This window comes from Manis pentadactyla, chromosome 6, assembly GCF_030020395.1.
Source record: "Manis pentadactyla isolate mManPen7 chromosome 6, mManPen7.hap1, whole genome shotgun sequence".
NCBI lineage: Eukaryota > Metazoa > Chordata > Mammalia > Pholidota > Manidae > Manis > Manis pentadactyla.
Window position 1 is genome coordinate 143,526,278 of NC_080024.1, and position 22,886 is coordinate 143,549,163.

General features: G+C 42.2%; 1 protein-coding gene across 1 annotated transcript in view; it reads left to right on the top strand.

Annotated features, from left to right (window-relative positions):
• Positions 1 to 7,799: 7,799 nt before the first annotated feature.
• LOC118907809 (O-acyltransferase like protein-like) overlaps positions 7,800 to 22,886 on the top strand; it is a gene marked incomplete at its 5' end in the record, with an annotated part of 43,393 nt that continues 28,306 nt past the window's right edge. Inside the window, 3 exon segments of the mRNA XM_057504342.1 lie at positions 7,800 to 7,899; positions 20,248 to 20,387; positions 21,741 to 21,819. Coding sequence (XP_057360325.1) covers positions 7,800 to 7,899; positions 20,248 to 20,387; positions 21,741 to 21,819 — 319 coding nt within the window.

Below are 22,886 nucleotides of genomic sequence, written 5' to 3' on the forward strand. Positions count from 1 at the left end.
GATCCTTTATCAAATATTAATTGACCATATATGTTTGGGTTAATGTCTGGAGTCTCTAATCTGTTCCATTGGTCTGTGGCTCTGCTCTTGTGCCAGTACCAAATTGTCTTGATTACTATGGCTTTATAGTAGAGCTTGAAGTTGGGGAGTGAGATCCCCCCTACTTTATTCTTCCTTCTCAGGATTGCTTTGGCTATTCGGGGTCTTTGGTGTTTCCATATGAATTTTTGAACTATGTGTTCCAGTTCGTTGAAGAATGTTGTTGGTAATTTGATAGGGATTGCATCAAATCTGTATATTGCTTTGGGCAGGATGGCCATTTTGACAATATTAATTCTTCCTAGCCAAGAGCATGGGATGAGTTTCCATTTGTTAGTGTCCTCTTTAATTTCTCTTAAGAGTGGCTTATAGTTTTCAGGGTATAGGTCTTTCACTTCTTTGGTTAGGTTTATTCTAGGTATTTTAATCTTTTTGATGCAATTGTGAATGGAATTGTTTTCCTGATTTCTCTTTCTATTGGCTCATTGTTAATGTATAGGAAAGCCACAGATTTGTGTGTGTTAATTTTGTATCCTGCAGCTTTGCTGAATTCTGATATCAGTTCTAGTAGTTTCGGAGTGGAGTCTTTAGGGTTTTTTCTGTACAATATCATGTCATCTGCAAATAGTGACAGTTTAACTTCTTCTTTACCAATCTGGATTCCTTGTGTTTCTTTGTTTTGTCTAATTGCCGTGGCTAGGACCTCCAGTACTATGTTGAATAACAGTGGGGAGAGTGGGCATCCCTGTCTTGTTCCCGATCTCAGAGGAAAAGCTTTCAATTTCTCGCTGTTCAGTATGATGTTGGCTATGGGTTTATCATATATAGCCTTTATTATGTTGAGGTACTTGCCCTCTATACCCATTTTGCTGAGAGTTTTTATCATGAATGGATGTTGAATTTTGTTGAATGCTTTTTCAGCATCTATGGAGATGATCATGTGGTTTTTGTCTTCCTTTTTGTTCATGTGGTGGATGATGTTGATGGATTTTTTAATGTTGTACCATCCTTGCATCCCTGGGATGTTTTTTTTTTTTAATGCCTATTTGGAAGGGGAAAGAAGGAAAATGTGAAGAACTTCGTAAAGTAAAACATGACTTAAAGGAACCGTTCACCTATCCCAAAGCATGCTCTGAAAATAAAGAGGAGTGTGCCAAATGTGGAATCCTGTTTATGCCATCTAGTTACAGAATCAAGATGAGAGCTAGTTACGGGGAAACGCACAAGCACACAGACTTGTGAATCAGATGCGGGAAGGGTCCCAGATTGCACCTCTCTGTGTTAGCACACATCATCTAAGCACGGAACCTAGATACAGTTGCCTGAAAACTTGGCTCCTACTCTTACACAATTTACTCTTTGCTCAAATAGATCCTTGAACCTACTCGTTACTTAAGGGTTTCCTTTTGAAATTATGAACTTCACATCCCTACAAGGTTCACTGTAAATCTTGGGATATGACAGTGTGAATTTACGTCTCAGTAAAGAGCTTCTCTCCCTGCTATGCTTCTGGACTAGCAAGTTGTAATCCTTTAGTCTCCATTATCCCCAAACCACTTATCCTAAATAGGCCAACCTTGGTCCACATGGTTTGATATGAGGCTGAATTTGAGAGTTGGCTGTAAAAGAGTCTTCCCTGTAAAAGAGAAGTCTCTTTTCACATCCATTTCCCCCTTCCTGCTGTCCCAGTAGATTTGGGGGAACATTTTAGTGAAGACTCAATACACTGGTTGATAAAACTTTCATCATAGTCTGTGTTTTTCTGGGAGTTTGCTCATTTGTATTTGCTGCCTTTTTTGGAAAGGTAAACCTGCATGTGCCCGGCATTAGATCCTGTCTGAATTAGGGATTTAACAGGACACAAATAGCCCACTAGAAAATGTTTTAAGAAATTAGGGAAGAGACTATGCACAGAAGCAGGCTAGAACAAGTAATGTTGAGGCACCTGGGGACTTAGCAATGGTGGGGAGCCTGTCCCACTCTCTGCCTGCTGAGCAGGGACGGATGGAGCTGGAGCCCTGGAACAGGGTGCTTTAGATTCCTCACTTACCTTTTATTTCTAATTATCTCCAGGTTTATCCTGCAATTATACCCTCTCTATAGTGGTTGTTTTTACTTAAGGAAACAGGATAACATTTGCCAAAAAATATTCTTTGCTAGTTTCCAAATTCAATTTATGAGGTTAGTTCTGACTCATAAAACAGCACTATAATGTTTCACAGTATTTAAGGGAACTGACTATTCAATTTGCTTTGCTATTTTATTGAAAGCTGCTTTTCCTCAAGTTTTTCTTCTAATTGTAAATTATACTACCATGGTAGGTCTGTTTCTAGACACACTACTTTGCAAGGCTGTATTTTTACACTAGGAGAATTGTAAAATTAGAATCCACCAGGCAACAGTTGGCAGCTCAGCTCCAGCAAGTACGGCTTTAGCCCAAGAGTAATTTCTGATGTTTAGGTCAAATCAAGTTTAATTGGATTGGTTATTTCTGGAGAATAAACATTATTTTTTGAAAAAGAACAAGGAAGACATAGAGAGGATGGTGCGATGTGGACAAGAGGACAAAGCAGAGTTGCACGTGTCTAAGTATCCTTCATTTATCTTGATTTTGTCAGTTCAGCATCTACTCCCCTTCCAGGTTTGGGGAATCTGCTGCTGTATGAATCTCAAAAAGAGCTGGATCTTGCCTCTTACTCTGGAAGACAGTGATACAAAGAAACAGATACAATTCAAATTTACTCATTCCAGTGGTGATGGTTGGGATGATTGCAGATGGAGAGTTACCTTGTGAATTGCACTTGTTGGTCAGGGAAACAGAAAGACCAAGATCTGGGAGGAAAAAAGTGGACATTGCTTAGCATCTCCGTCCACTGGGGAATCAGTGTGCCTTCAAGGAGTTCCTGAACCATCTTGGACCCAGGGAGTGCCAACATCATGATGGAACATTTCAAAACTTAGAGTCTCGCTTCCCTCTGAATTAGACACCATCCAAACAGCAGGACAGTATCAGCTATTTCAGAAGAGATTTACCGAGATAAACAGAAGCGTATGCCTTCGTCCCCCCACCCCTCCTCACTATCTCCTGGTTGTTCCTGTAACACACTGTTCCCTGTGTTAAGGACCTGGCACTTGCTGTTCCCTCTGCCTGGAATGCCCTTCCCTCAGTTGTCAGTCCTGCACAGGCTGCTGCTCGTTGTTTAGGCTGGCTCAGAAGTCCCCTGCTCAGAGAGCCTTTCCCCCTCACCTTGCTAAAATGTGCCTGCCCTGCCAACAGCATATGCCCACTTCACCCCTCTCCCGTTCCCGTCCCGGTGTTATTTGGCTCCTTACCACTTACCACCCCTGATACTATATGCTTATTTGTTAACTGTCAGCCATCTTCTGCATAAACATCCTAAGATTTTCCATGAACTACCTGCTTTCTGATCTGTGGTCGCCATTGCTTTTCTCATTGCAAGAAGCGTTCATTTTGCAGCCTGAGAGCGGCAGTTATTAGTTATGTTTTCCCTATCAGGTTGATCCTTATTTTTGTCAAGCAAAGACAAATCCTTGTTTTCGCAAACCTGTTGCCAAATGATGAGAGGCCTAATGTTCTTCCCTTTTCCAGAGAGCGAGTTGCTTGAATGAAGTGACTGTGGCATTAATAACATCAGCTGATTGCTGCTGCCTCAGGAAACAATAAAGACCTGCTTGCAGGAAAGGAAGGCATTATTTACTTTCACGTCGTATTTTATGCCCAGCACATTGCCTTGCATAAGACATCTGCCCGAAGTGTCTTTGTAAAACAACCAAGTCTCTTTGAATCTCAATTAGTCATAATTTTATTTTTTAGGGGTTGGGACAAACATTAATTAGGTATTGGGCTGTTAATTTCCCAGAAGGAAGACTCTCTTTTTTTTTTTTTTACTTAGGTTGTATTTTAAATTGATTTTAGTGGTTTTTATTACTGATGGTTACAATGTGGGTGTGTGTTCTCCTCATTGTATTTTTTCCCCCAGTAGATAAAAGAGCATTCTAAAAGCAATAGCATCCTTCTTTTCTTTGAGTTTCCAAATTTTCTAGAATGAATACTTTTTTTTATTAAGGTATCATTGATATACAATCTTATGAAGGTTTCACATGAGCACCATTGGGGTTACTACATTCACCCATATTATCAAGTCCCCCAACACACATACCCCATTGCAGTCACTGTCCATCAGCGTATAGTAAGATGAATCACGTCCCTATTTTCCATATATACAACATCAACAACTTGATGTTGAATTGGAACTAAATTGAGGTTTCAGAGATTTTTCTGTTTAATCATTCTTAAAAATTCAAGTTACCCCCTACCACACACACACACACACACACACATTTTTTAATGTAAAAATGTAAGCATATGAGATACATTTGGAATTGAGAGCTAGAATGCTAACTAATATTCATGGGTCAAGAGCTCTAGTTTAATACTAGGAAATAACTGTGGGGTAGGCTGATTTTAAGACTTTACAGACAGGAAAATTGAACCCCCTTCTGACAGAGCCATGGCTTCAACCCTGGTTTCGGATGCCAGAGTAGGTCCCTTTTAAAGTACAAGTTACCATTTTTTCTATACAGTTTCTGGTTGGATATTATCTTCCTTTTTTTTTTTTGCATTAAACTTGCAATTTCTACTTCAATTTGAAAACATCTTCCAAGGTGTGTAATAACAACCAATGCGTTAATGGCAGAAAATGATTCTGAAGGTAGGCACAGAGGGTTTCAAGGTCAGAGAAGACTGGAAAGCAGTTTGTGTAAGTTCCATTTGATGCTGAATGTGTTCTTTAATTCCCTCATCAGTGTTCAACCAATCCTTGAATTCCTCTAAGACTGGAGACCTCTCTATCATTTGAAAGAGTCCAGTTCCTCCTTGGGTAGTTTTGACTACTAGAAAGTTCCTTTTTGTTGTTTCACAGCTATTCCTTTGTAACTTGGATCTAAGGATCTGTTCTTTCAAGGAATGATTTACCATGAAATAATTAATCTCTTTAATTTCAGCTTATGTGCCTGAATCTTTTTTCTTTAGGCCAATAACAATGACAAATAATAATAAATCACCATAATAGCTACTGTTTATTAAGGGATTGCTACAGCTCAGATGCTGCAAGGCCCCCTTATAGATTCATTATCTGGGTTGTCTGGTATGTATATTATTATCTGCCATGTGTGTAAAGACAAATTCTATCCTGATTTTCCAGATGAAGTAGTCACTGAGGCAGGGAGCGTGCCCTGGGTCACATAGGACGGGTTGGGCTTGGCTCTCAGCTCTTATATAACTGCCCTCGGAAAAGCAGCCAGAGGTGAAAGGGCACAGTGCCTGCCCTCAGGCTGTAGGAGACACTCAGAAATGCAGGACTTCGTTGTGAGCAGGTGTTTAGGAGGAAGAACTTTCCTCTACCCTTCAAGGTTCCTTTGGCAGGTGTCAGAATTAAATTGACATGAGCAGAGTAACAGGAGAAGAATCAAATTTAATTCCACGTGGGTATGAGGCCCACAGGCAGGCAGGCCCTGCAGGCTTACACACCATCCAGAGTTAAGGAGAAGGGGCTCATGGTCTGGGACTTCAAAAGGGAAGGAAGGCAATTCACAGGAACTTGAAAAAGAGGAAATGTTGGGGAAACTAATGTTTGCTGGGCCATAAAGAAACAGTGGGACATAGAGAGGAATTTTAACAGATTTCTAAGTTCCTCCCTGCCTACCCTACTTAGTACATACTATATTATGGGTGTCTTTGGTGATGGCTCCTTCTTGCAGCAGGTCCTCTACCTAAATCCTTCTAGGCAGGTAGGGGGAAGGTCAAAGGTTCTTCCTGAGCCTTCTGTTTCATAAAAATAATCTGTCTAGGTGTGCATAAAATTGTAACATTTCTAGAGTACCTCACCTGGCTTTAGTTCATTTGCATATCCTCAGGGGTGGAGAGAAGTTCATCTCCATGTCAGTGGGTAATTACCTGGGCAACCTAGGGCGTGTCTGAACCTGAGAGGTTAAGGGGAGGGGCTGTCTTGTTTGCTTGCTTGCCCCAATCGGGGGCAGGGGAGAGAGAAGGCGCTGGACTGCAGTTAAGCAATAAACGGGTTTTAAACTTTTATTTCTCCCTTTGACTGATTTTGGTTTTTAGAGGTATTTTGTGCTGGGATTTCCTTTCCCCGGACTTACCCTAGAATAATCCACACGCTGATGAGACACATTTTGCAGCTCTCCTACAAAGGTAAAGAGAGTATGCAAGGCAATTAGGGACTAAAGGAAACAGGCATCCATCCGACTCAAGGAGAAGCCCAGGAGGGCTTCCTGGAAGAGCCAACACCTACTTTGTAGTGTAAGTTGAGTAGGCTAGTAACACCCAGGAGGAGGAGCTGGGAGAAGGCCACTGGAGACAGAGGAGCCGTGCAAACAAAGCAACAGAGGTGAGAAACAGCAGAGGGTGTGTGAGGAAGGGTGCTCTGGTCTGAATGCTCATGAACCCCCACCCCCAAATCCTATGTGAAATACTACCCTGAAAGATGATGGTATTTGGAGGTGGGCTTTTTGAGGAGGATTAGGTCCTGAGGGTGAAGCCCTGAGGAATGGGATGCGAGTTCTGATAGGAGACACCGGGGAGCTCCCTGCCCCTTCCACCCCATGAGGACAGAGGGAGAAGTCGCTGAAGGGCCTTCGCCAGAACCCAACCATGCGGTCTCCTTGTTCTTGGACTTCCCAGCCTCTGGAACTGTGAGAAATAATTTTCTGCTGTTTATAAGCCTCCCAGTCTGTTGTATTTTGTTATGGCAGCCCTCACAGATCCAGACAGAGGGTAGGGGTTTGGGATGCTAGAGGCTGCTGTAAAGCCCGTGAACAGCAGGAAGTGCAACTGAGTCACGGCCACCCACAGGGACAGCTGTGTTCCTGCAGGGTAAACAAGATTTGCATCACATTTTAAATGTGCTCAGGGACGTTACTATTTAAAGAAAGGCTTTCTGGAAAAAGAATATTTACACCATGAAAAATCCAGATCCACACATTTTATGTTCCCTTAAAGTAGGGGAACACTGCTACCATGGACTTTCGTGAGCTTCATCTCCTTCCTAGAATGTGTGTCCTAAGCCCCCACGTGAGGACGAATATGCTTATTTGTCCTGTTGCAATACTGTCTGTTTTCCCTGAGGGAGTTCATCCCTCCCACACCTCTGGCCTTTCCAGTCCGGCAAAAGCATTAACAGATGCCTGAAACCTGAAATATCCAGATGATCAGGGAGAAGTCCTTCTTTGCTTATCATTTATCTGAATGTTTTATAGGTTGGATTCATTCATCATTCCTGGGGAAAACCAAATATTGCCACTTAACGTCCTTGGGATATTTTTTAAGCCCAGAGATACATGTAAGACCATTTAACTAGTGAAAAATCTAGCTGTATCCCTGTTTGCTGGAAATGTTAATCTGCGTGACTAAAGGAAGCCAGATGGTCAGCGGCCCCCACATCCACAGCGCGATTTTCCCGAACAGTAACAAGTTGTATATAAATCCGTTTCCATGGTTGCTTATCTCTGCCGCTTTGCAGGTGACTGAGGAGACACAGCTTGTCTCTGCATGTCAAGGAGTGAGCCATGTCACATTTTCCCCCAACATATTGGACTAGTGTTTCATAAATACAAGGCTCTTGATTTAAGAGGGGAGTTTTATCCTGACGGATTAAGGGACAATGACAGTCCTGACTTTATTATTTTGACTGCTCTATTTTCAATTCTAATTACCTTTTGTTCTTCTAGCAAGCAGCATTTCTCTCAAGTGCATGCAAGACACTGATGGCTTCCTTTCTGATCTGGATTCAGGGGAGCCCAAAGAATATGCTCAAAGAAGTAAGTAGTTTTCTTGGCCTGTTGGGTAAGTGAACACAGGGCAGGCTGAGGCTCTTGCTGGAAGCATTCTAGAGACACTCGTGACAATTAAAAACCCAGAACCAAATAGGGAGACCAGATGAGCCTCAATTTACAAATCGCTGCCGGAATCCAGGAGGGAGGAGGAATTTTCTGGCAGACAGCAATAGAGGAAGTGATATTTAATTCTAGCCAGAAAGAATCTCATGTACACCAGCCTCCTAATAAGATGAGAATTGTTTATTCATTGTCTGATGCTGTTTACTGTTATTGAAGTTAATAACGTTTCATTGTTGTATGATTAGCCTGCTTGCTTGCTTTTTCCAGTCACTTGGTCTGCTTTTGAAAATGAATGGCTTTCTTACTCAGGGAACATGTCTTGCCCACAGTGTACTTGACAGTGTATTCTGAGGAGTGTTGGCAAATATACTCATTCAAGCTGGAACAAGTTCGATTATAGCCAAACTAACAAAAAATGGAACAAGTAAATTATAGATGGACTTCAGGCCGCCGTAATTTATTTTTTGTTAGTGTCCCCAAATTATTCTCACAACTAAAGGGACACATGCTCTCCTGCCAGAAAGAGGCAGAAGTCATCATTTTCAATGGTAACCCCTCTGGGAGGATGATTCATTGTTGATGCTGATGGAAACCACTTATGAGGAAAAATGTACACACCCTTTCCAAAGCCAGAGAAACTATCATAGCAATTTTCATTTACATTCTGAACACGTGACTAGTTTATTTTGTATTGGAAAACACTCAGTAGCATAATATACATCAAAAAGATCAATAAAAGTTTTGATCTAATATTGGGTAATTCAAAATAGCTTGTGATTTGAAGCAACTGCCACTCTACACTGGATTGTGCATCCTGATATTTAGTGAAAGAGTGGGAAAATATTAATCTAATTCAATAGCCATCTTCAAGTTCCGTCTTGGAATTGTTTATGTTTTGTTACAACACTTGGTGATATTGACAGGGAACATTCTGACAAACCCCGGGCCAAAAACACTGGCCAAGAAAATCCAGAAGATGCAATGACTGGCTCAGATTGCTGGTGATGAAATGGTGGAACATATTGTCATCATTAGTCACAGTCTTGTTAATACTTTATTTGCTCTGCGAGTTTCTGTAGTCATGCACCAGTGATGTTCCATCTGTAGGGATCTGAAAACTGAAAGTCTTTTTTATTTTTCAGTTAAAAAAATTTCCCAAAGATGAATCGTCCAAAAGAGAATTGAATGACTTACATAACTGGGATAGATGACTGTTACTTAATTTAATAGATGACTATTACTATCTGTAGTTGTTTTAACTGATTTTCATTCGAATGTACCAGGAAACACTTGAGGTCCTGGTTTTGACATTTTGCCTGACATTTCTGAGCAGAGATTGGGGTTCTGACCTTTGTTCTCAGCATGGTTTTCCTGGCAGTCATGTGGATGGAAGAATTGTAAGAGTTAATATTTAGAGAGCACTTTTCCCTGGCAGGCACCATTGCCAGCCCTGTGCAGGGGTTGTCTTATTGAAACCTAACAGCTTCCCTATAAGGAAGGTGCTATTATCACCTCTATTTTATAAGCGAGAAAACTGAGCCAGAGATATAAAGCATCTTGCCCGAAATAGGTGGTAGAGAGAGGCTGTGAGTCCCAGTCATTTGATTCTTGGGCCCGCACTTTGAATCACTGCCTAAAATAAGCCACAGTACGAGAAAGAAGGAAAGTAAAAAATCAGCAGCAAAAAGGAATGAAGCAGAACTACATGCATCGATATGGAGGGACTACAGAGAACTAACAGAAAGAAAAAGTTAAAGAAGAATATATAAAGTATAGAAAGTTCTTTAAAATGTAAATAAAGATGCTATATTGCTTAAGGAGACATATACATGTAGTACCAGTGGAAAGGAGTGCATGAGAATGATTTATTAGATTTATTTACATTTAGTTAAAGGTTACCTTGGAATGAGGGGTGGGTGTGGGTAGGGATGCATTTGGAGACGTGTCACATTTCAAATGGTGGGTCAAGTTTTATTGAGTGGGGCAATAGGGGCATAGGTATTTCTTATTTTCTTCTTCTTTATGCCTTTTTAAATATGTTAAATGTTGTTTATTATTATTTTGAAACTCCATCCCCTGTCCAAAGTGGAGATGACAATAAGCAGGACCGCTAAGATTGGGTAGGGTTTGTTGGGGAGGAATCATTCCTAGCTGGCCTATGAATCACATTAGCACAAGACAGCTTAACAGGAGAAAATCAGATTTAATTACAAAAGCATAGGGAATCTACAGACATGAGATTCCAAAGACAGGGAGAATGAGGTATAGATGTCACCCTGAACTAAGAAGTGGGTAGGGGCCTGGGACTTCAAAGGGAAGGAAAGCAATTCTCAGGAAGATGAAAAAGTAAATATTTGGCAAACAAATGTTTGTTGGGCCATCCAGAAGCAATGGGACATAGAGGAATTTTAACAAATAGACTTTGCTAAATTTATGTTGTTTTAAGTCACAAAGTTTTGGTAATTTGTCACAGCAGCCACAGGAAACTCACACAGATTGGCAGGAAACTCACTTTTAATGGTTTGGCCACACAGCGTGGTGACCACATTTCTTGTTATTCTTCCTACCCTTTTTCTCTATCACCACTTTTGGTTCTACATTGCCATTAGTTTTCCTTGCTGTGTTTTAAATATTGGAGCACAATAAAGAATGGTGAATTTCAGAGAAGACAAGTAGTGATTCTATAGCATCTTACTACTCTGATGGACAGTGACTGTAATGGGGTATGTGGTGGGGACTTGATAATTAAAGGGAGGAGTCTAGTAACCATAATGTTGCTCATGTAATTGTACATTAATGATACCAAAAAAAATCTTATAAAAAAACACAGAATGGTGAATTTACATAGTGAATATGTGATCCTTTAGTAATATATATAGGGAAACAGAGGTATGCCTGTATATATACATGCCTTTCAGCCATTCTATTCAGGGGACTTACTCCCTTTGACTTTATCAGATATCTTCTAATGATTTCATGTCTCTTGTCTGACTATCTTATCTAATCTTTTCTCTGGAGGAAGCATACCTGGAAGCTAAGGCCCATGGTTTATGCCCTTTTATGTAGGCATTTGCTATATATGTACATAATTTAAAGTGTGGATCACCAGAATATACCACGGAAACTCTATTGAAGGGAGATAGTAGAGCCATGTAACCTTCCTTTGGTCCCATTAAGGTACCTGATGGGTTATATCTGCAGGTCTTTTGCCACAGCCCAATGGTCTCCAACTTCTGCCCCCTGGAATCCCATCCCTCCATGAATTTGTCCTACATTCCCTGAGCACATGGCTGCTGCTGCTTTGCAGCACATAGCTTCCCCCACCACATCTCAGAAGCTCATCAGTAGCACCTTTGGCTTAGGTTAGATTACTCGGAAAGCATTGAGGGTTGAACTGCATCCTCCAAAAAGATAGGTTGAAACCCTCCCCCTTGTATCTGTGGATGTGATCCTATTTGGAAACAGGCTCTTTACAAATGTGATTAAGCTAAGATGAGGTCATGCTGGAAGAGGCAGGGCCCTAACCCCATGATTGGTGTCCCTGTAAGAGGGAAATTTATACACAAATGCAGAGACACTCAGGAAGAATTGTTGGATAATGACAGAGGCAGAGATGGGAATGATGTGTTTCCAGTCGTTGGAACACCCAAGCTTGCCTGCATCACCAGAAGTTAGGGCAGAAGCATGGAACAGATTCGCCTTCAGGGCCTCCAGAAGGGACCAACCCTGCTGACCCCTTGCTTTGAGACTTCTAGTCTCCAGAACTGTGGGGCAATAAATTTCTGTTGTGTTAAGCCCCACAGTTTGTGGAAATTTGTTAAGACAGCACTAGGAATCAAATATGGAGAGCTATGGCTTTTCAAACACATCCTCCACAAGAAAAAAGTATGCATTTATTATCTGAGATGAACCAACAGAGCAGTCCCAGGTAGATCCTGGAACTCCTTTTCCCTGGTGGTTACATACCGGCCCACCCATGGCCATTTCATAACATCCAACCAGACCCATTTGTAATGCTGTCTGCTACAGAGGCCTTTCAGCGGAAGCTGTTTATATGGAATTGAAACTGCTCAGCATAGTGAGGCTTCCTTGGCTTCACGTGATGTCTGCATTTTCCTGCACTTTTTTCCTTGGGGACAGAACCAGGGGAGGGGGCCTCTGGTTCCCAGGTGTCTGCAGAGCTTTTCATTTCCTGTTTTCTTAAATTTCCCAACATCCTTGAAATCTTCTCCAAACAACTACTTCTGCTATAAAATGCACTTAAACGCTTCATGTCCTTTCTCCCTACTTCCTACACCAGGTCCCTCAGCCCATACTGATGGCCAGGGTGCTGGGCTCCCTCCTCTGATCACTTACTTCTTTTGGTGTCATTGTTTATTTCTTGTAATGATTATTTCTTGTCTCCTGTGTGTCTCAATTCATCCTCTCTCCTAGAAGCCAAGGAAGTCATTGGACTTTACGCCTTTTATAGGAGGCCATCCCTAGGCAGACCCTCATGGGTGAGCTGGTCACTGGCCTCAGCTGGCCTCTGTTCCCTGGTCATCAGCAGAGAACGACCATCTACTTGATTTACATTCTTGGAGCACGGTGTCTTTTCCCATCCAGCTGTCAGACTGGAGGGCATTTCCCTTGAGGCCAGCTCCTCACTGGCGCTGGAGCTAGGGAAAGAAAAGAAGCCGAGACCAAGAAACCTCTTAAGAGAGAAAGGGTGACAAGGGGCTCCACAGAAATTTCTGGGGTAACTAGACTGCAGATATCCATGCTGCACTAGGCTGAAACATGCCCTCAGAGATATCTACATTCTAATTCCTGGACCTGTGAATGTTACCTTATATGGTGACAAGATCTTTGCAGAGGTGACTAAATTAAAGATCTTGAAATGGGGAGATTATCCTGGATTATCTGAATGCAATCACATGTATCCTTGGAAGAGGGAGGCAGAGAGAGATTTGACACACCCACAGAGGAGAAGGGGATGTACCACTGAGGCAGAGGTTAGAGCCGTGTGGCCATAAGCCAAGGAATGCCAGTAGCCACTGGAAGCTGCAAGAGGCAAAAAATGGTTTCCCCGCTGGGCCCTCAGAAGGCACTCAGCCCTGCTGGTACCTTAATTTCTGCCCAGTGATACTGATTTTGGACTTCTGGCCTCCAAAACTCTGAGAGAACAAATGTCTGTGGTTTTTAAGCCCCCAAGCTTTCGGTAATTTGTTAGAGCAGTCATAAGAGACTAACACACATGCTATTCTTGTTCTATAAGTCCAAGATTAATGGCCGACCAGCGAAAGGCGGACAGCCAGGAGGTGTTTGCAAAGAGCCTGCTTCAGCAACTTGGACATCCCATCGACAGCACATCCAGGTCTCCTTCTGACCAACAGAGAGATCTCTGGCAACAGATGGGTAGCGTGTATCATCAGCTACACAGCAAGGACAATTCGATTCTAGTTTTTGAAATTCTCCAGTGTCATATAGCAATCTGGTAGGTGCTTAATACATTTTTGCTGTTAGCTTTGAAGATGATTATTACTTTCCCAATGTATCTATGGTTTAGGATTCTAGAAGCTTCTGCTGCCTTCAACATCATGGTGTAAGTGCATCCAAATTTTAAAATTTAAGACCATTGACTAAGGTCTTCCCTCTCTTCAAATCCAGATATTAATCAACTCTGCATTTTAATATCCACATACCGTCACCACCATGTGAGAAAGAAAATCTGTCTGCCAGTTACCCCTGTGGAATTGAAACAAGTTGTTTTTAATATTTTGGAAATGAAAACTTGGAACAACTGTCATGTGATTTGAAGTAGCAGGTGGGATTAATCATCGGTTTATTTTAGCCCTTCCTCCCATGACAATCAGAATGTATTTTTATTTATTTTGATGGTGCCCATGGCTGGCATCTCAGGTTCTTGACAGAAACTGATTAAAGGGTGAGGCAGGAAAAGAGCAACTTGTCCATTTGAATTCATAATCAGAAAGGAAGCAAGTGCAACTGAAAATTTGCGTAGCTTGCAAAATAACTTCAGCTACAACACTGTAAGTCCAATCAGTTTATAAAACAAAGCAACAACTGGAAAGAAAATGAAAATGAAATCTTCCTCAGTGGTTCTCAAATCTCCTCTGTATTTATCCTTCAGGATTTTATCTAAGGGTAAAGACAGGTTCAGTACGGATGCCCTTTTTGTTTTTATATCCTTCAACTCTTACAGTTTCAGATCATTAAACTTTAGGCTACAGAATTTGGGATACTCAGTTAATGCTAGAGAAGGGAATTTGGAAATCATAGCCTAGTCATATCTACTTTTAAAAATTGTTGTTTTCCTTGACATAGGGAGGACCTCAAAATACATTTGTGGAACTGGATTTTGGGCTTTTGAACTTACAGTTCAAAGTTTAACTCAATTCAGCAAATGTTTAATGGGCTCCTCCTCCAAGATACCACTTAGTGGAGACACAGCCCCTGCCTCACATGGGAGACAGGAAAACGATGGCATGCTTCTTAGTGTGGCACACTACAGAAGGGTCTGGAAAGTTTCCTGGGGCAGATCATCCCTCAGCCGCCACACAACAGATGATTCAGCATTTGCCAGGCAGACAGGAAGGAGGGACATTCCTGGCAGAAAGACAGACAAGCGTGGGCCTGGTGCATTCTGTACAAATGGAGCAGAGGAAATGGGTGTGGGCATGGGAGAATGGGCCAGGAGAGCAGGTCTGCTCACGAAGGGCCTTTTAAACCATGCTCCTGAATCTGGAGGCTGGAATTAATCCTAAAGATCAGAGCTGTCCAGGCTGGCTGCACGTTAGAATCACCTGGGAAAATCTGAAAGACAATTCACGCCCAAGTCCCACCCCAACCAGTTAAGTCACTCTGTGAAGGCAGAGGCAGTTGAGTATTAGTATTTTTTTTTAAATCCCCCAAGTGATTCCAAAGTCTGCCCAGGGTTAAAAATCACAGCTCTAGATAAGATGTCTGCAAAATTTTCCTCTAAAGTACCAGATAGTAAATGTTTTTGGTTTTGTGGGCCACAACCTCTGCAGCAACCGGCCTGTATCGAGAAAGCAGCATTAACCATATGCATACCAGTAAGGTGGCCGTGTGTCTATTAAACTTTACTTACGAAACAGGCAGGGCCATAGTTCCAACTCCTACTCTAGATGATAGAATACCATTGAACATATATTGATTTACAAATTTTGTTTGTATTTTATTATTTATATATTTGTTAGATAATATATGAATCTATTCTCATTGTAAAGTAATTGGAGCAATACAAAGTTCAAGTCATTTTTGTTCCCTCATTCAATTCTCAGTCCCTTTCCTGGAGAATATCAGTGGGTGTATATCCTTCTAGAACTTTCCAGAACTTTCTCCTTGCCTTTTTGGGCATTTATATCTAGTGGAAAGATAGTGTTTTCTTTTATAAGATTGAAAAATACGTTTATTGTTCTTAAACTTGGGTGGGTTTTTTTTCACGTAATAATATGTCTTGGGGTATTTCCCACAGCAACAAATATAGATGTATCTCATTTTCGTTGTTGCATAGCATTATAAGTATGAGAATACCAGAGCTCATTTAACCTGTTCCACATAGAGGTTTAACTGTTTGAAATTGCTGCCTTTACTCTGTTTTTGTCCCATTAAGTGGAATTTTCATGCAGTTCAACCTAATTGTGTCCAAGTTTTGGCCTTTACAGGCATTACTGCCACAAGATCTTGCAGTTGCGTGCTCAGATGTGTTCTCTGGGGGCATCTTTCTGAGATGTTGACTTGGCTGGGTCATGGGGGATGTCAGGTAGGAAGGAGTCTTTGGTGTAACCACAGACTCCAACTCTGGCAAGGTTCAGCAGAAAGAGGAGTTTACTGACAATCTATAGGACAGCTTACAGGATGGAGGGGAAGGCCAATGACCTATGAAGCTCAGTCGGTCTCTGGACCACTCAGGTCCAGGCAGTCTCCACAGCAGTGCCCATTCTACAGCCTGTCCAGGCACCACCAGTGGATAAATGAAGTCCAAGCTTTTCTTTGGGCCTTGACTCCCTCCACGCTAGTCCTGGGAGTGGGTTGACCTCATGTCACAAGGAGTGCAAGGTAGAGCGGGAGCAGCCTCCTGGGACCCTGTCAATTTTTGTAATGAGTGGACGGAGCACCTTGATTTTTTTTTTCAAGAATACACGCAGCTGGGGAGTAGTAATTCTCCAGAAGAAAATCTAGTTGCTGGTTGGCCAGGAGACCAGACTGAGAGAACTATTTCTTTGTATTCTTATCAACACTTAATTGTATCAACCTTCTATTATTTTTTGCCAATTAGGTAGGTTGAAAAAAGTGGTGTCTAGTTGTGGTTTACTGCTGAGACTGAACAACTTTCTCGTATTTGTTGGTAACTTGGATTTCCTACTCTGAGAGTTGCCTGTTCATGTCCTTCACTCATTTTATTTTATTTTATTTTGGTATTGTTAATCTACAATTACACGAAGAACATTATGTTTACTAGGCTCCCCCCTTCACCAAGTCCCCCCCACATACCCCTTCACAGTCACTGTCCTTCTGCATAGTAAGATGCTGTAAAATCACTACTTGTCTTCTCTGTGTTGCACAGCCCTCCCCATGCCCCCCACGCCCTTCACCCATTTTAAATCAGTTTCTTTGACTTTTAAAAATTTCTGACTTCCAAGGATTCTTTATATGATCTGAATACAATTCTTTAGCTAATTATTAATACAGTAACTAGGTTCTCTTGGGAGTTACTTTTGAACTGCATGCATGGTGCCTTGGAAGTGTTGTAAGGAGAGGAGGAGCATACTCAGCCTTGTGAATCAGACAGTTTAGTTTTAAAGACGGTTGCTGGCTACAATGACTGAGAGGATGCCGGCTATAAGGTTCTGAGTGTGGCCAGAGACAGGACAGTCCCACCCACGGGAGTGAAGGGGAGCGGGCCAGCTCTTCACATTACAGCAATAACCTGGAATACTCAGGACCATTTCAAAGAGGCCAGTGGCAACAGACACCCCCTGGCTGAGCCCAAGTGGCCTGAGCAATAGAACTGGCCTGAAGGAGAGGCCAGGGCTTACGGCCAAGTCAGGTCACCCCAGGGAGCTCAGTAAAGATCATTTGCCCAATTATGGCCAGGAGGTTTATAAAATAACATTATGTTTTTAAAAAGTACACATGTAAGCAAAATGGAGTTCCTTCAACTTGATTTCTAGGTTAGATCTCAGGAACCCAATTATCAGTAGAGACAAGGAGAGAAATACAAAAGGGGCTATAGACTTTGCCAAGCTGTATTTTAGGTTTTGTCCCCATGCATTCTAAGGAATATTGTTGTCTTTAATTATAGGTCAGCACCTATATATCAAACTGACATAAAAACACAGTCTCCTTGTATATTTTAGAAGGAAAGAGTTAATGGGTTTAGATTAAATTGGGTTTGACTTCACAGCTCTGATCTTTAGTAGCTAGTTTAAATACCTAGCTCCAATTCTTGTGAGCAATTAAAAAGAGGTAGATCTACATTGTTGTGCATATTACTTATCATCTCTGTGCTTCAGTTTTCTCACTTATTCTACCATATAATAATGATGTGACCCTGGGCAAGTGATTTCACCACCCTGGGCCTCAGTTTAGGAATCCGTAAAATGGGGATTATAATGGTAACTGATAATCTCATAGAGGTGTGTGAGGGTTAAATGAGACAATGGACAGAAAGCATTCGAGTGCCTGGCACCCAATAGGCTCTGTGTGTTGCTGTCATAATGTGTGGATCTGGCTGGGATCCAACAGTGTGTGGGTCTTGCCATGTAATTTTAAGAGAAAATGACCAACTGGACCATATAAATCAAGCTTAAAAGAAAGCCCGTGCTTACTGTGTTCTTGAAACTAAGTCTCTTTCACAATTTTAAAGACATTTGAGTTTGGGGGAAATAAGGCAAGAACATGACAATTGGATCTGGCAGGAAGGGAATTGCTGGTACAACCGCAAATTAGCAAAAGCTACTGACTCCCTCTTAATAGTCCTGGAGTCATCAAAGAAAGGAGAGGAACATTGATTGAGAAACTGAGGTCCAAACTGTGAGAAAGCTCTGGGATCCTGAAGGTGGTCACCTGGTGTGTGTGTGTGTGTGAAGTAAGTGACTGTCTACAGTGGTTCTCAAACTGTGGCCTGACCAGCAGCCTCAGAATCACCTGAGAACTTGATAAAATGCAAATTCTCAGGGCCACCCTATATTGAATCTGAAATTTTGGGAGAGATGTCTATAGTGATCTGTGTTCTAACAAGCCTGCCAGGTGAGTCTAAGGCGAGCTAAACTTTGAATACCACAGGCCACCCCTGCCACTGAGAAAGAAGCCTGCTACAGCCATGGCAGCCTTGATGGGTGGCCGGGCTCCCGACCCTGCCTTCCAGGGGTTGGGGGCTGACCAGTGTTCCCGAGCATCTGTCTGTCCGCAGCGCTGGGGGGTCACCAGCGCAGGAGGATAGTCCCAGTGCCACGGCTGTCACACAATCTAAGGGGAAATCCCAGGCTGCAGGACTTCCAGCTGGAGCCACCACTAGGATTGCCCATGGTTCTCAAGGGCCCCTCTCCACCCTCTAACTCCTGAGGAGGTACATACACCTGGGGGCTGGGCCCCCACACTCCCCGACTTTGAAAAGAAGACTACAGGCAGAATACTCAATACACCAAAAATCCAAATAATAAAAGCCATATGTGCTGGGGTTACAGCCAGGACTGGCTTGGCAGGCACATGGCCTTTGCAGTCATGCAGGGCCTCACAGTAAGAGGATCCCATGTTCGCTGTAAGTGCAATCTGCTGTCACCATCTTCAAATTCTTAATCATTTTTATACAAGGGGCCTTGTATTTTCATTTTGCATTAGCCCTGCAAATTATGTAGCCAGTCTTGACTAGAAGAAAAGTTGTTCAAAGACTAGAACAAAAATGGCAGGCTCAAAGAGTGGATTTCTGCTCAGTGAAGGACACTACAGATAAAAAACTGACAGAGAGTGTTTTCAATGACTCAGGTAGGCAAGGACCACCTTATAGAATAGTAAGGAGCTCCTGCAATTCAAAAAGAGAAAATCCATTCAAAAATGGGCAAAGGATACAAACAGTTCTTTTATAGAGGAGAAAACTTTAACAGCTGACTGACCAAAAAAAAAATCCTGACTTACTTGTAATTAGAGAAATGAAAACTTAATCAGAGATCATTTTATATCCATTAACCCCCCAAAACAAGAAAGCTGGGCCATACAAAGAAGAGGTAGAACCAGCATCCCTGGGGAGTGCACATTGGGGAAGAAAGTCTGTAGCACAGCCTCGTGGGATTTATGCAGTATTTGTGTACTTTATGACCCAGCAATCCCACTCACAGGCGTGTATACCTAAGCTAAATCCTCACTTAGGTCTATTTGGGAAGACACATGGGGAGTTCATCTCCAGGTGCTTTTGTCGGTTGGAGGCCACCTGTGTGTTCATCACCTGGGGAACAGCCACATCTATGATAGTGATGAATTATTATATAGCAGGCAGAAGCTCTGGGCTAGCTGAGCACACTAACACCATAAATAGTACAAGGCAGCACTGAGTGACATACGTAGAAACAGGATATCTGAAGCACAAAGTTATTTATATAATGACAAGTATACTTACACAAAACAAGAACACCTACAAATGGGAGGACACACATCAAACATAGGGGGTGGTGGGAATTTGGGGAAGGGAAAGAGAAAGGGAGGGATAAAAGGAAATGAATTATTTAAAATGAAAGAAAGGACATGTATATGCAAAAATAAACAAAAGAAGACCTTTGCAGGACCAGGGCTACGAGTGCCATTAATTGTGGAACTTGATTACTGCACCCTTCTGCTCCTAAGGTTAAAAAAAAAAATGAACTCTCTCCAAAATAAGGTCACAAAAATTGGATAAAGCATTTTAAAGGCATGAATACTTTTCCTGGCTATATGGGGGAGAAAGAAAAGCTACCAAATTTGTTATATCTTTTTACTCCCCCATAGATTTTATTTTTTAAAGGAATTCGAACTCTTCATCTTTTTCAGCAACAAACCATGTAGCCAACACGAGAGCATGCATCATTTTTCTTCCTCAAGTGAAGAGAGGAGCTGTGGATGCAGGCTCGATGCGTGGCATCTGAATATATGTCTTTCTTCTGTTTTTGATCATTTAAGTTTGATAGTCATAGAAGGTGGAACTGAGTGCCTTTCATTTCAAACTAACACAAGGAGGCTAACTCTGCCCACTTCTTTTGTTTTGAAATTCAGTGCATGTCTCTGTGGGGAAGCTTGGGAGCAATATTCTGAACAGAAACGTGGACAGGCCAGGATCTTACAGCGAGTACATCTCCACCCATGCTTCCTCGGGGAGCTTCCTTGGGCAATACTGTAAGCTTCACATCCTACAGGTGAGCATGGGGGACCTGTGTACATGTTCTTGAAGGACAAGTGAACTTCCTGATATGGAATCCAATACAGCTCCACCCAGTGCTTTTTGTAATTAAAAAAAAAAACTATTAAGATGTTTTGCAAACAATTTAAACTAAATTGTAAACAGTTGGCATAAACTTACTTGTGTGTTCTGAGTGTGGGACATTACAGAAGATGTATGTCCACAAACCACATAGGCCTTCAGATGTTCCTCCTACCACGTTGTATGGGGCAAGACCACTGGATGACCTCTGTGGGAAAGTCAAGGTCAAGTCCCAGCCAGTGTTTCTGGACATAATTCCTGACATACCACCAGATTTTGGATTACCAAAGCGAGGGTGGACTTCTCATTACCCATAATCCTTTCCCACCAACAGAGCTCCAAGGCATGAATTTGAGATTATCCTAGCAGATGGGACTTTTATGACTACATCACTAAATCCGTTGACTGAGGGTACAGGACTCACTATCTTCAAGGCATGTTAATTCTTTTACTGCTGGGGAAAATAAACCTAAATCTGTATTTAACTAGTTGCCTGTTAAATACAAAGATAGACTTCATGAATGTCACACAACACTATGAGAAAATACATTACTGGTTGGCTAATAACAATCACATAAAACAACAATAAGAAACCCAACCTCTGATACTGATGCTATAAAAGGGTCTTACAATGGTTAACAGATCCGGAAGATTATCACCCAGCTCCATTTGTCCTGCTGAAGGTCATGACAATGACTGCTTGAGGGTTTAATCAGTGCTTACAAATGCCATAACCTGTTTTCAGAGCAGATTAATGTTATTGATATCAGAGCAAAAGGCCAGGACTACATAATCAGGTGAGTTATATGTTTAGAAGAAGGCTCCCAGAAATTTCTAGTTAATATTTGATCTTTTCTTTATTGGAAGAGGCATTCTAATTACTGGCTTGATTTATGAATAAAATCTTTACTTGATACCTTGTGTCCTGCTACAGAGAAATGGCAACTTGGCAATTCTGTTGAAATTTGCAGGACTGTTAACTCTTAATATGACCTTAGTATGGCAGAGAAATGTCCTGGGGCGGAGTACCCCCACTGGTGGCTGTGTTTTAAATAATCAGCTACATTTCACCTTAGAGCATACTTTTATTTAAACATCAGTGCTTCTGGTGTTCTGTATATTCACTTGAACTGCTCTGTAATGGAAAAGCCATCTCCAGAGAAGTCAACAACTCCCCTCTCCTAAGCTGCTTGCTTCTTGGGTCGCGCAGCAGCCTGACGTAGAAACAGTCGTGCATTGTTGCTACAAACACTAAAATTGAAGAACACTGTGGCATTGCATCTCCCAGGCTGGAGCTGAATATAATGTTGGCGTGTGTGTCCCAGAGTCTTGTGCCGAAGAGGATGTGACCGTGATGCCTCAGCGGGGTAGGTCTGAAAGAGTAGCTGGTGAAAGCATTTTCTCAGCATAAAGTTTGAAAAGCCCCAGCTCCCTGGAGCCAAGAAAGGCCATTCCTTCAGGAAGGAGCCAACCTTTCACCTTGATAAATCCAACAAAGTGAGAAGACTGGAGTTTTGGGGGATTTGGAAGTGGAAGAGGGGGAGTAGGTAGGAAGGTGGAGAAAGATAATAAGGAGAAGGTAGGAGCTGAATCTTCATGTAATAAAACGCTGAATGTAAGCAATCTTCCCTCACCCACAGCTGCCTGGTTAGGCCTGAAGAAAGAAGGTTGTGGTATCCAGTTCCCATAGTGCGAGTGTTCTCTGCTGCACCCATGAGTGGAAATCTGTCAGCTGCCAAATCCAGAAGGCCATTCTGAACGAGGATTGTGTGATGCCAGGACTGGGTATTGTTGTGGATTAATGTTAAGAGCCCAGCCCTCAGTCCTGGTTGTCACCTCCCAGATGTGCCATCCAGGGCAAATCACTTAATCTCCCCACGCATGAGTCTGTCTTGTACAGAAGGGCGGTGGTGAAGTTCAATCTGGCTGTAACTCTTTGCAGACTTACTGTCACTTCTGCCCTTAACCTCGCAGATTGAGTAAATTTAGTCCATGTGGAAACTGGTTTGATTTCCTCTACCACTTTCAAAGTTTTCAAAGGAAGAATTTGAAGCCTGAAATTTTTACTACTAGTGCCTTTTGTATCTATTCTGGTTGTCCAAATAAGAACTAGAAGGAAAACACTGTTTGTCTACTCAGGGAACACTGACACCGAATGCACGGACTTTTCCCTCACATGAGGCACTTCTGCCACCAACTCCCTGCAGGTTGTGCTGCCCCCACAAGTAAGTGCTCAGTTCCAAGACTGCCCCCTCCTTCAGATGCCAATTGTAAGTGGTGGGTCCCAAGGTTACCACACTTCTTTCTGACCCGGCTACAAATCAAGGCTTCCCATGACGTCTTCCTCAGGTTTGATAATTTCCTCCCAAGAACTCAGGGGAACACTTGACTTACTATTTACTGGCTAATTATAAGGGACATCACTCAGAAACAG